This window comes from Chinchilla lanigera, unplaced genomic scaffold (assembly GCF_000276665.1).
Source record: "Chinchilla lanigera isolate Chin_1 unplaced genomic scaffold, ChiLan1.0 scaffold00117, whole genome shotgun sequence".
NCBI lineage: Eukaryota > Metazoa > Chordata > Mammalia > Rodentia > Chinchillidae > Chinchilla > Chinchilla lanigera.
The window spans coordinates 460,354-474,153 of NW_004955518.1; the positions used below are offsets into that span (position 1 = coordinate 460,354).

The 13,800-nt window shown below is 39.0% G+C and overlaps 1 protein-coding gene across 5 annotated transcripts in view; it reads left to right on the plus strand.

Moving 5' to 3' along the window:
- Tnfsf11 (tumor necrosis factor (ligand) superfamily, member 11) overlaps positions 1–1,710 on the plus strand; it is a 30,663-nt gene extending 28,953 nt beyond the window's left edge. For all 5 annotated transcript variants that reach the window (XM_013506972.1, XM_005409050.2, XM_005409054.2 and 2 more), the window contains exon 5: positions 806–1,710. In XM_013506972.1, the coding sequence (XP_013362426.1) occupies positions 806–1,227 (422 nt within the window). In that variant the 3' untranslated portion in view covers positions 1,228–1,710. The remainder of the gene's footprint in view (positions 1–805) is intronic.
- The last annotated feature ends 12,090 nt before the right edge of the window (positions 1,711–13,800 follow it).

The following is a 13,800-nucleotide window of genomic DNA, read 5'->3' on the forward strand; positions in this document are numbered from 1 at the left end:
TCAATTATCATCTTATTTGAGGAGTGAGAAGAAATTAAATGAAAATTTGGTCATTCCAGAAGGATTTTCTTCTGGACTTTGTGTGAAGTTGTTAAGATGGATAGTGCAAAGCTGAGAATGTTTTGTTTTTCAGTTTGTCTGAGGATAGTTTTTCAGCTGTGTGAACCTGGAGACATGTGAGCTATTGGAGTTGACGGTGATAAAACTCAAGTTTTGGAGGTTGGCCATTTGCCCAAAGTTACTTTGACCCAGATTTCCATCTCCTTCCACATATTCCTTTTCATGGAACAAAAGAGAAGGCTGAGACATGGGAAGCATGGAAAGTCTTTTCCTATATTAATTTCTGGCTTTTTTGTCTCATGTGGCTTTGGCTAATTCTCCCTTAGCCTGGAATGGTCTTTCTGCTTCTGTGTGGCTGAATCCTATTCCTTTTTTGAAGTTCTCAAGCTTAATAGCAACCGAACAAAATCTGTCTGAGTGGAAATAATCCTTTTCTATTTTGAATTTCCAAAGCAATGATGTACACAGGTCCTTTCAGTGCTCTGCTGATGATCTGAATGCATCTAGTACCAATCCCCAGTGTACTGTAGCTTCCTGAGGAGCAGGAAGAGGGAATTCTTGTCTTTGTACCTTCAAATGTGCCTCAGTAAACATATCTGAATGTATAGATGTGCATTTCAAGAAGTTACTCTCCATTGGAATAATGACTACTGTTCTGCTGTCCCCTACTAACCTCATGGAATGGTTAGAATGTTCTTCTCATTGAAAGAGTGAATTTTAAATCACATGCCTCTCCTCTCCACAGGTTCCCACAAAGTTAGTCTGTCCTCTTGGTACCATGACCGGGGTTGGGCCAAGATCTCCAATATGACTTTGAGCAATGGAAAACTAATGGTTAATCAAGATGGCTTTTATTACCTGTATGCCAATATTTGTTTTCGACACCATGAAACATCGGGAGACTTAGCTACAAAGTATCTTCAGCTCATGGTATACGTCACAAAAACCAGCATCAAAATTCCGAGTTCTCATACTCTGATGAAAGGAGGAAGCACCAAATACTGGTCAGGGAATTCTGAATTCCATTTTTATTCCATAAATGTTGGGGGATTTTTTAAACTACGATCTGGTGAGGAAATAAGCATTGAAGTGTCCAACCCTTCCCTGCTTGATCCAGACCAAGATGCAACTTACTTTGGGGCTTTCAAAGTGCGTGACATAGACTGAGACCCACTTTGTGGAGCTTTACTGTGCATTTCCTAGATGTTTGGAAATTTTGTTTTAGACAAGCCAAGAGAGATGTACATAGGGGTTTAAGACTGCTAAGAGGCATGGCCCATGATGGTACAAAATTCATCTGTTCTCTTGAGCTTGTTCAGAGCTTGCATACTTACAGTCAGTGAGGGATGCATTACACAGTGGTTTTACAGTTTTATAATGAACTCCCAGGATTAAGCCAGACTGGAACAAGTATGACTGCCCTCATGAAAATCAGCATCTGGGCCATGAGAGGGGTTACTTCTCTGGGCAGTGGTTCTGTGTCACTCTGCCCTTCAGGTGGAGGATGTCACTGCACTGCAAATGAATGATCATCTAAAGGGTTAAGTTCTTGTGAGTTGTTGCACCATTCTGGAACTTGCAAACAAATATTTTTTCTAATGAGAAGAGAAAATAATATGTATTTTTATATAATATCTAAATTTATATTTCAGATGTAATGTTTTCTTTGTGAAGTATTATAAATTATATTTGTGCTATAGTATTTGATTCAAAGTATTTAAAAATGTCTCACTGTTGACATATTTAATGTTTTAAATGTACAGACATATTTAACTGGTGCACTTTGTAAATTCCCTAAGGAAAACTTGCAGCTAAGGAGGGAAAATGCTATGTCCTAATATCAAATGCAGCATATTTCTTCATTCTTTTTAACTTAATAGATTTTCAGAATTGTGAAGCCTGTGCAAAAAATAAATAAATAAATAAATAAATAAATAAATAAATAAATGGATGCCTTGAAAAGCAAGCAAGATGTTGGCCACCAGGTGCCTTTCAAATTTAGAAACTAATTGACTTTAGAAAGCTGACATTACCAAAAGGGATACATAATAGGCTACTGAAACCTACCAGGAGTATTTATATAATTGTGGAACAGGTGTTTTTTCTACAAGTGCTGCAAATTGTAAATTTTTTTAAATAGAAAATTTACTAGTGGTAGCAAAAACAATCCAATTTTTAATTTAGTAAGAAGTTATTTTATACTGTACAATAAAAGTTTTGCCTTTGAATGTTAATTTTTTTTGGTACAGAAATAAATTTTTATGAAACATGCCTTGTGATTTTGTACTTGCCATTCATGTCTGTCTTGCTCTATGATACTGCTCTTTCCAATTTGAAAATGTAGCTTCTGTCTTTTTTCCAAAGATTACTGGGATAAATGCAGATTTAATTAAAAACTAGGAACAGATTCAATTAAATTAATGAACATTGGAATTTGAAAAATAATTTGCAAGGGATTTGTATGCAAGGATGTAGCCAGGTAGAAGACAGATGTTCTCACTCAGAAAAGTTTATATTATGTTTACATTACAAAAAAAAAAAGAAGAAAACCATTTCTCTTGGAGGAATACCTGCACATTTTCACTTACCATAGAAAGGAAGGACAACGAGTGGCCTGGCCTTCTGTCCTCTTCAGAATTTATGTGGGTGAGTTGTCTAACCCAGGCTGGCCTCTTGTGTGAAGGAGATTTGAGAAAACAAGCAGCTTGGGAAGACACAGGAGGCCATCATTTAGGGCACTTGCCACTTGTGGATGAATGGTCCTTGGTGGTTTTGACAAGGTAGAAGGAGAGAAAGAATAGCGAATGCTGTAAACAAGAAATTGTAAATGATAAACAGCAGAGCTGTAAAGGTAGGGGATTCAATCATTGGCCAAAATACTATACCTATTATTTTTTTAAAACATTAGTAAATGGGAGGTAGGCTGGAGCAAAGTATGGATATACCAGTGCCAAACTTGAAGTTACCTGTCATCTTAAATCAGTTTTTACACCTACATAGTCCCATTGTCCTTGTATCTTTCCAAAGCACTGTTGTCAGTGGTTCTTGTTTAGTATTCTGCTTTCCTTTGTTTTTCCTTGTGTCTCATTCACCCCCATTAAGTCATCTTTAAAAATACCTAGAGATGATCTATTTCCTCCATGACTTTGGTGCAAAGCTGAGCATCTCATGCCTTGTGTTTTCTCTTTCTGTGCCTGGGTGTTGACTTGGGTTGAGATAATGGCAGGAGGTTATCCTTGTACTTTGAGTGAAACAACTTTTGCTCAATGGGCAACCCTACTTTTAGCTTACAGAGTGATGAGGGGCACACAAAGCATGTATTTACTTCACTTTTGGCTTTGTTAATTGATTATCCAGATTCCTAGCTATGAAATTGAAATATGTTTCTAGATAGTTGCATTTATAAATACTAATTAGTTATTGATTCACAATATTATGATTTAACCTTGCATCACTTTTTATAATAAAAAGGTATGCACACAGTGTTAGGTTTTAGCTGTAAAACAAAACTATCCTTTTGGTTAATAACATTTTTATAATACTTTTACTTTTCTATTCTTCTAACTTAAGTATTCTGTTTTTTAGTCATCTTTTATCCCCTCCCCTCTTCCCTTTCTTGTTGACAGACTGTCTTTGCAAGGTATACCAGTATTGCATCTTGACCAGTATTTTATTTGTAACAGGAATTCAGTGTTCAAGGACGTAAGGTAGATGTGCCAATTTAAGCAGAGTGTGAATTAGCTCTTGCACCCTCTTTTTGTTCTACCCAAACCCTCAGTGGATTGTGTGATGCCCACCCACATTGATGAGAGTATTCAAATGCTAGCCTCTTCTAGAAACACCCCAATAGAAATAATGTTTTACCATCTGTCTGGGCATCTCTTAACCCCATCAAGATGACACATAAAGTTAGCAGGAGAAAGCAACCCCTGAGAACATCAGATATGTACCAAGAAATTTCAAGCAACTTCCATTCCCCTCTCTCTTTCAAAGCTGTCAACGTAGGTGACTCATCTAGGAGGGAATATGAGTAAAGGATGTTTGGCACCTGGGAACTGAACAAGATTGTGACTTAGGCATGAGAGTCCACTGCATTCGGGCATGAGAGCTACTAGTGCAGGCATGATCCCAGTGTATGGTAAACAGAAGAAGAACAGCAATTCAGCTCTGGAGGAAGACTGGCAGGGTCCCTGGAAGTGGGACAGACTTCCAATGGTGGGGAGTATGGGGAGCACCTCTCCTGTCAAGGTACTAGGGAGGCCCCAGGTATAAGAAGAAACCCCAGGTGCCCATGGTCCCTGAGCAGAAGGGCTAGACAGCCAGACAGGCAGGCTTTTCTGCAGAGTAGGTTGTGGAAAGTTCTGTGGAAGCCTGTCCTTGACACTCCAAAAAGTTATTACCCTTCATATTATTTTTCTGGGTCTGCACAACAAAACGCCACAATCTTTGAGAAGTAAAATAACATAAAATGGTATTTTCTCAGTTTTGGAGTCAGAAGTCTAAAAGCAAGGCATTGGCAGGGCCGTGTTTCCTCTAGAAAAGTCCTTTGCTCCTTCAGGGTTCTGGCAGCACTAAGATTTCCTTGCAGCTGTCCCACTCCAGTCTCTGCTTCTGTCTTTCATGTCGTTCTTCACTTCTCTCTGTGTGTTTTCTGTTCTTGTTTCTTATAAGAACACTTCTTGTTGACTTTAAGGTCTATCCTGATAAAGCAGGATGAGTTCATCTCAAGATTCTTAACTATATCATTATATTATTAAATTCTATTTTGCAATATATTTTATAATTGCATTAATTATAATAAATTATAATTAAATTATATTTTAAATAAAATCATATTTATAAAGTGTAGGGTTTAGGACAGACATATCTTTCTGAGGGCCACCATTCTGGGCAGCATACTCTCCACAAGATCGTGTCTCAATCTCAGCTGTTTTGGGGCCAGTCACTTGCTATCCCCCCATTTGGCACCATAGCTCCTGGGGAGGAAGAGACCGAGATTGGGAAAATTAATGAGTAAAATATAGAATGTTACAAGTGCTTAAATCTGTAAATTTCAAAAAAAAATTTTGAACAGTGGAGATGAATCCCACTGGGGTAAATAAACATAAGCAAGTTACTGTGTTAGAGGGGAAAGACTAGAAAGGTTTTCTTTTCAGAATTTCCCTACTGTTGTTACCCTGCCATTGAATTCAATAGTAAAGAGCACTGAAACTGGTCTTTTCAATAGAGAAAAGAGATTGCAGTACTGTATTTACTGGTAAGTGAATCTAGGCTCAGACCTGTGAGCCTGGGTGCTTTTGAAATGGACTGCCCTGGGGGTTTGAGGTAAAGCACATCAGCTGGAGGAAGGAGGAGCCAGTGGTTTAGAAGAGAAAGAAGTGACTTCTCCCCAAGAGCTGTCTTTTACTATTCACAGCCATTGATGGGGATTGTATAAGGAACTAAGGCCTAAAAATCCCTCCAAAAACCAGGCTTAACATCCAGATTCCCAACATATCCTCTTAACCTTGTCTTCTCCCCATTTGTAGTGGTTGACTGATTATGTCAACTTGAGAAGTATAGAAGCATAATTAAACTTGGTTCAGCAATTGGCCAGCAATTCTATACCCTAGGGTATAGAGGAGCCACCCTAGGGTGGATCATCACCTAGATAATATAAAAGGGACATAAAGAAGGACAGAGGTACTTCCATTACTTTTGGAGGCACTCCAGTCTTCACCTTCAGCTTGGACTTGTCACCTGGCTTCTAGTGCAGACTCTTCGACTTCCACCTTGGATCCTTCAGCCTTCCATCACAGACTCATCGGCCTCCTGGTACGGACTTGCACGGAACTCTGCAGTGAGCTCCAAACCTTGGACTGATTCCTTTGGTCTTCAGTGTGCAGACACCCTCTACATACTTCCCCATATAACTCTCTGGCTGACCATTGTAAGCCAATCTTGTAATTTCTTATAATTTGTATATCCTGTGTTATATCTGTTTCTCCAGTAAAACCCTGACTGATACACCATTCTTCCTGAGTCTAGAAGACAAGAAGAGGAAGCAGGGCAGTTTGAAAAAAGGTGACTGTTTTTCTGAATGCCTTAAATCTAAGAGTCTCAGAATTAATTTTTTAAGATAACTTGACAACCTGATTTTTGCCACTGACAAAGAATAACCATGGCAGACAGAGATAAATTAATCAAAATGTTCCTTGAGCATGTGAACTACTCTGGTAAAGATAGTATCTTTGAGGGATGGCTATTTAATCATGTATGTTTTTAATGGATTGTTAAAAGGAACTTAAAGTCAGGTGTATATTTTTGTGTGTGTGATATAAAAAAAATGTGAGAACAGCATCATTTCCAAATAGAAACCTTGGTTTCCCGAAGCCTGACATAACCATTCATAGAAGTGCAGCCCAGCCCAGCAGCATCCATAGAAGTGCAGCCCTACAATGTCTGCAGTGCATTCTCTGGCCTGAGAAGAGGGTTAAGCTACTGGCTGAAAAGCACTATGAGAATTTGTATTTTTCATCAATAGATGCTGGCTAAAAGGAGTACATTAGTTAGGGTTCCCCAGAGGGACAGAACCAATAGAATTTATCTACTATCTATCATATATATCTATCTCTATATCTATCTATCATCTATTATCTATCTATCAATCATCTATCTATCTATCTGAGAGGGGATTTACTAGGGGAATTGGTTCATGTCAGTATGGATGGACTTGGGAGAAAATTGTTGTAAGTCCTAGAGTCTAAAAGCTGGACAGCCTGGAAATTTGACATCCAAGGGCAGGAGAGCATATTTCAGCCCCAGAAAAGAGAGAGAGAAAGAGATAGACAGGCACAGGCACAGGCACAGGCACAGGCACAGGCACAGGCACAGAGATATGGAAAGAACAAGTTGCTTTGCTTTGCTTTTCCTTTTGTTCTGTCTGAGCCCAATGCAGCTGGATCTTGCCCTCCCACACTGAGGGTGGTCTCTACTTACTCTTCACATGTTCATCTCCTTTGGAAACACACAGACAGGAAGTTGATAGAAAAAAAGGTAAAAAAGAAAGGAAAATTTTAGTTTAAAAATCGGGTTTCAGGACACAAAAGTTACCCAAGGTTAGAATTCTTTTTTGCTTTATAAAACTCATTCCAAAACATCCCTAAATGTCTTAAAGATACAATAAGCCTTTAAATTGGAAGCACTCATGCTTTTCAGTTGTAAATTGCTCTTCCTTCTGAAGACCTCCATCCTAAAGAAACAACACTATTAAGTGAGCAGCAGAGCACTAAACTTTAACCACATGTACATGGTTTGCACTCTAACCTTACCCATCAAACAATGTGGGAGAGTCTGACCGTCAGTAAGAATGAATATACATCCTAGATAATCCACCTTAAAATCACCCTCAACCCACATAGAACCCCCAATCCTGGGCTGTAGTGCACCTTTCTCTTGAATGCTTGCACTCCCCTCTGAGTCAGTATTTCCTCCTGCCTAATAAAACTCTCTGCCTTTCACTGATGTGTCCTTGAATTTTTTGTTGTTGTTATGAAAATCAGTGACTTTACTAACTACTCTGTGTGTTGCATGAAGTAAGTAAGATTCCCATCTCTTCTTTGGGGACCTCCGTGGACCATATCCAGAGACGGAGACACCCCCAAACAATGCCTTAACAGTTCTCTAAGTAGGTATTTCTTAATGCAGAGAAATTGGCACCTAAAATTAATCATAACAGGGAAGAAAACAAGCAAACATAGTTTAGAAAACTTTTCTTATTTGCTCTTCACAGTTAAAACGTTTTAAATTTATTAGGTGCTGTTAGCATTAATGTCTGTAGCCTTTGCATTGTTAAAATAAGCAATTTTTATGATACAGTCTTCTTTTTACAAGGAATTTGGAGTTTTTAAAAACTGTTTTTTGACATCTCTGGAAGAAACAAGACATTTAATGACCCAGGTCTACCAGAATGTGGGTCCTGAATGACAGGGTTCAGACCAGTTTAGTCTTCCTTAAATGAATATTTTAAAAATCTGTTTAAGAGAGAGGAATGCTGTATGTGACAGGGCAGAGCAGGGTCACTGGTAGCAGTGTTAAGTCGCCTTTTGGTCCTCATGAACTATTCAGAGTTGGCCCAAAGTATGACATTCAGTAAAATAGATAGTACAGCAGCTCTTTTTTGTTAGAGGAAAACACAGTGAGAGCCCCAAGTACACCTTCCCAGTGTAGTAAGGATTGCTGAGCTGAATGCACTTAAAGAAGATGCTTGGGAACCCTTTGGCCTCACTCTATGTGACTAAAAGAGTATAAATTTATTTGCAAATACAAAAGATGTCTCTCTTCTAAGGAGAGCAAAGTTTAACCGCTGAAGATAACTTGGATCACCTAGAGATGGTACAGAGAATCTACATTATAAACTTTACTACCTACCTTTATCTCCCTTTTATTTTCCTCCTCTGAGTTGCTGACTATAGAGACTCAAATTCCTCTTCCTTTGTATTATCATTTCTCTACATTTGCTATTTTGTTATGGCTGTGGAAGATGCTTTCTAAGCTGGGATTCAAAGCCACTTCTTTGAGGACTACTTCTCAGGATGTCTACCTCATACAAATGAAATACACAAATGAAATATACATGTGAATAAGAGTAGTTTTTCTCTTAATGTTTTTTTATAGTAAGGATCCATTCCAACTCCTGTGGGGGTTATTATTTTTCCTTTGCACTCTTTCAGGAGGATGATACTTATGGGTACCCATTTGGGCTAAAAATCAATTTTTTTTCAATATGTAGAAAAGTATATATTTATTCTCTCCACCACAATTTTCTTGCATTTTACACCCCAGGCATCCAACTCCCTGCTCATTCAGTTGTCTCTGATGAAGGTAAGACCACAGTCATCAGTTACCCATAAGCAAAAAAACACAAAAAGCAAACAAAAGAAACCAGTTTCCTATCTCATCACTGAAAAGGTCTTGAGGACTATATTACATCAAATTGTCAAATATTATCAATAATATAATAACTTATTTTCATTCAGTTGCATTTGCCTGAATCAGTGATTAAGAAATATCTGAATTTGTTTCTTCCCACTTTGGAGAGCTATAGCAACTTATGTCTATTGGCTAAAACTTTCCAGGTTAACTGAAGAGTGCTGAGAATCCCCTGTGCACTGAGCATCATGTGAGGTTCTCCTCATGCACGATCTCTTGCCTCTCACGACAGTCCATACAGAGTCGTAAGTGTTAGGTGGCCTCTGGAATGAGTGTGTGTGTGTGGAGGGTTATGTTTGGATTGAGTGCAGTCTTGCTGTTATTGACAGTGTGAATGATGCAGGCTTTTCTACCTGAAATGTCCATCTTCTCACCTGGCCAGGTTCTCACATCATTGAGGAGGTTAACCCCACTCTACCCCAATGAATCCAGCTGTGACTTTTTCCTTTCATAAACTCCTGTTGTATTTTATGTTTTAACAGTATAATTTAAGGTTAGGTTATATCTTGTCTGCTACTACCTTGTAAGTATTTCCTGAATTTTAGTCTTGCTTTCAAAGAGGGTATCAACTGCTTTAGTATAGTCTGTACCATAACAAGGCAGAGAAGAACATAATGCAGGCTCCTCAGATACATGAGTGAGTTCACCTCTGTTATCTGCCAGCTGTGAGTATTTATAGCTCAGTTTTTGTTATGTGCACTTAAGAAACTTCGGAATTCTCACCTCAATTTTCTGCCAGGGCTGCAAAAATTGGGTGAGTAGTGGGGTTGGATGGACTCAAAGGGGTCATTGTCACATCAAGAACTTCTTCAAGGGTATCACCTGTCAGGTAATCTCAGGGTGAGAATGTGTAGTGACTAGAAAGAAGACTGATCTTGATGCTGGGAGATCAGAGATCTAGCTCTGTGTCTTCAGTAATCATATCATACTTCAGATAAAGCACGTAACTTTTCTTTAACTCCATTTCTATATTCAAAAAACTAAACTAATAATAGCTACATCACCTATCTTTTGAGTTGTTGAGAGTTCGTGTAAAACAATAAATGTGCAAATATGTCGTAAAGAGGGAGTATAGTTCAGTGGTACAGTTCTTGCCTAGCAGGTGTAAGGCCCTGGATTCAGTCTCTAGCACCATAAAAATAAAGCAAACAAAAAAGAAAAAGAAACATGTCATAAAAAATAAAATGCAGTGGGAATTTAATAGAGCCTTCATTGTGACATCATTATTTGACCTGGTCAGCATCTAGGAGCTTTCCTGACCTGCCGTCCTATACCTGCTCATTTGTACCCCACGCCAATCACTGAGCCAGTGGTCACTGCATCAGCAAATGATTGAATCAATAATCATCTCTGAGAATTTGGTGCCATCTCCTAAACGAACAATCATTTCCAGGGAATAGTTTAGGGGTCAAGTCTTGGTCTGATCTCTCTGGTGACTCACGTATTCAACGTAAGATGTTGATTGATCAAAGGTTATATGATCATAGTTAGGAAGGATAAATTCAAAGATTCCTTGATATCATGGTTATTATACTTAGTTACAATAAGTTATACTCTGGAAAAATGTTGACTGTGGATTTTAAGTGTTCTCCCCACACACTGAAAAAACAAGGTAATGCATTTATTAATTATGCAGATTTAACCATTCTACAATGTATATATAATTCAAAAAATCAGGGTATACATTATAATGAGATACAAATTTATCTGTTAATTAAAACCTATAAAAGAAAAATTAATTCTACTTTCAGTTGACATTCAGATTTTTTTCCCCTCTCATTCCATCCTGAGAATGAATTCATCTCTTCCAATCTTTCTTTTTCTAAAGCAGAAGAGAAAGAGGCAGGAAGAGAGGAAGTACTTGAATCATAGTGGCCATGGATCACTTTCTTTTCCAGCAAGCAAAGTACAAGTGTCCCCCAAGCAGCAGTGTTTTAGAGTCTCAAGGCCAAATCCATCTTCTTTCCCCTTACTCTGAGAACTTCTCTTTTTTCATTCTTGTTGGTGGATCTGATCAGTCTATAGGAAATTTGTTATGAAAATGAGTGAGTCCAAGGAGATGATGGTTTATATATTTTTCCTCATTTGTAAAAAATAAATAAATTCTTTCCTCATTTGTCAATGAAGATGATCACTTCCATTTATTGAACCTTTTTCTTAGTGCATAATTATTGCAGCCTGGAGTTTTGACATTTGGAAAGGACTAAATAAATTGCTGAACAAAATTTAAACTCACTTTTAAAAAGACTTCAAAGAACCTACCAGAGATACATGCATTGTGGCAGAAAAAAAACTGTCCAATGAAAGGAATGACTTACTGAACAGCCTTCCAGACAGCAAGGACTGATTAGAGAAGAGAGACTGTGTGTGTGTGTATGTGTGTGTGTGTGTGTGTGTGTGTGTGTGTCTGTGTGTCTGTGTGTGTCTGTGTTCATGAGTATTTGGGAGGTATAATTTAGGGTGATTTTCTGTCTAACTGCAGATGACTTCAACTTATGTGAGTTCAACAATGAGAAAATTAGTGATACACTGTGTCGACTTGGGGCTTCTAGAGGTTTGGCTAAGTGACTCGGTAGTTCTGCATCTTGAGGTGAAAAGGTCATACCCTTACCCTTCTGAGATGTTGTTGATTGTGTCAATTTGAGAAGTTTAGAAGGTTAACTTTGTGTTTATTCTGAGCCTGTGCAAGAGGAGGGCATGGAGATTATGTGAGTGCTACACTCCCCTTGGGTGCTACAGCCCTCCTTACAATATAAGGGAAGGAAAGAGGCTTGTTCTTCTCTGCCACTCCTCCCTTTTGCTCTTGCTGCTTTGGCTTTCCCACTGTCATGAACTGTTGCCCTCTGCCATGTACCACTCTGCCTTGGAGCCAGCCGAGTATGGACTGAAACTTCCACAAACTGTAAGCTAAATAAACCTTTCCTTCCTTCCTTTTGCGTATCAGGTATTTTCTCTCATCAATGAGAGAAAAGTAACCAAGACAATTAGTAAGTTTTTCTGTGACATAATAAAACCCAGCAATAGATCTGGGTACTGATGTAGTAAGTCAGGTTTCAGATCTTTTTTTTCTTTCTGCTCTGTTCTCCATGTTTTGGTTTTGCCCTTATGAGGTAGCAAAGATGTCCCTGCAGTTCCAGTTTTCAAAATTAGATACACCAATGGGTAGAGGAAGAAAGGGACTATTCCTTCCTTTCTCTGTATAAGGAGCAAGGAGACTTTTCTTTCAGGCATTCCAGTTAGTCTTTTCCAGGGATTGACCAGAAGTTGGGTCAAGAGTCCATTCTTAAATCCTGAATAGTGCCATGTATCAAAGTTCTGAAAGTTCGAAATACAGAGCCAGATGCCACATCTTAAATTCCCTATTCTTATCAAAAAGTCCAATAGTGGTAATCAATTTGGAGTTTAAAGACAACATTTTCCACTTGAATACCCTTGAACCCCTTTACCAAATTGTTATGGTTTATGTCTGTGTGTCCCCCCAATGCCTCATGCAGTCACGGGGCAGGCTTTTAGAGTTGAATAATTGTGGGTGTGAGAGCTACACCCACCTTGGGGTGGATAGTTTGCATATGTAAGATAGAGGAAGAAGCTGCTTGAGGCCATTCCTCCCTCATTCCGCCCTGATGTGCACGCGGCTCAGCGGTGTGCTGCCGCCCTGAGATGCAGCCCTCTGCAACGTGCCGCTCTGCCTTATAATTTGCCAAGTACGGACTGAAACTTCCATGAACTGTAAGTAAAATAAACCTTTCCTTCCTTAATTTTGGGCATCAGGTATTTTGTCCCAGCAGCGAGAAAAAAGTAACCAAGACACAAGTAATTTGAAATTTTGAAAGCTTTGAGTAGGGACTGAATTTTCAAAGATTTTCAAGCCAACTCAGGCTGCAGAGATAGTTACATGTCCATCAGGGGTGTGTACTTTTACTTTCTGGGGTTCTTGCTGGGTAGAGATTTCCCTCCCAGGGACTACATCTCCTAATGCCTGTTCTGGACTCAGAACCGAACCAAGGTATCAACCAACAAACACCAAAACGCACGGATTGCCAATTGAGATTTAAGAATGAGCCTTTATTAGCTGGCCAGCGACTGACTGAGAGCCTCCACACAGGGTAGGATCAGGTCAGCCGAAAACCAGGGGTGAGAGCAGCTTTTAAGGCAAAAAACCACATCCTGCTTGGCAAGCAAAGTCTTTGTGAGGCAGCCTTCCAAGAAACTATAGAAACTATAGGAAACTTACAAGAAAGGGACGATACATTTCAGGGAGTTTCAGGGAGTGGCTAGAATGCGGAAATGCAGGTGGAAAGGACAAGAGGAGGAGTAATCAGTAATTTTTCATGTTCTTTGTGAAGCCATGCATGTCCCTTGTGAGGTCTTTTCAATGCCCGTGTCAGGGAGCCACCTGACAAGTCCTTAGTAGCAGAATGTGAGCAGAACTTAAATAGCATCTCCAAGATAAAGAGGTTCAGAAGTGCTCTTTCCTTCACATATAGGCTAGAAGCAGAAGACTTTGATGGTCTAAAAACCCACAGAAGCACAAGATGGAAGGAGTCCAGATCCCTGAATGAGCACGTGAAGGAAAACCACTTCCTTGTTAGTAACATCTGCCCCCTGAGTGAGAAATAAACTTCTACTGGACTAAGCCACTGATAATTTAGCATTTATTTGTTATTGTGGCTAGTATCCTACTAATAAGTCACATTTCAGAGCAAAAACTCCAGAAATAAGCCCTTAAAGTTCTTAACATGAAAACCCAAAAACCTGGTGTCACTTCTT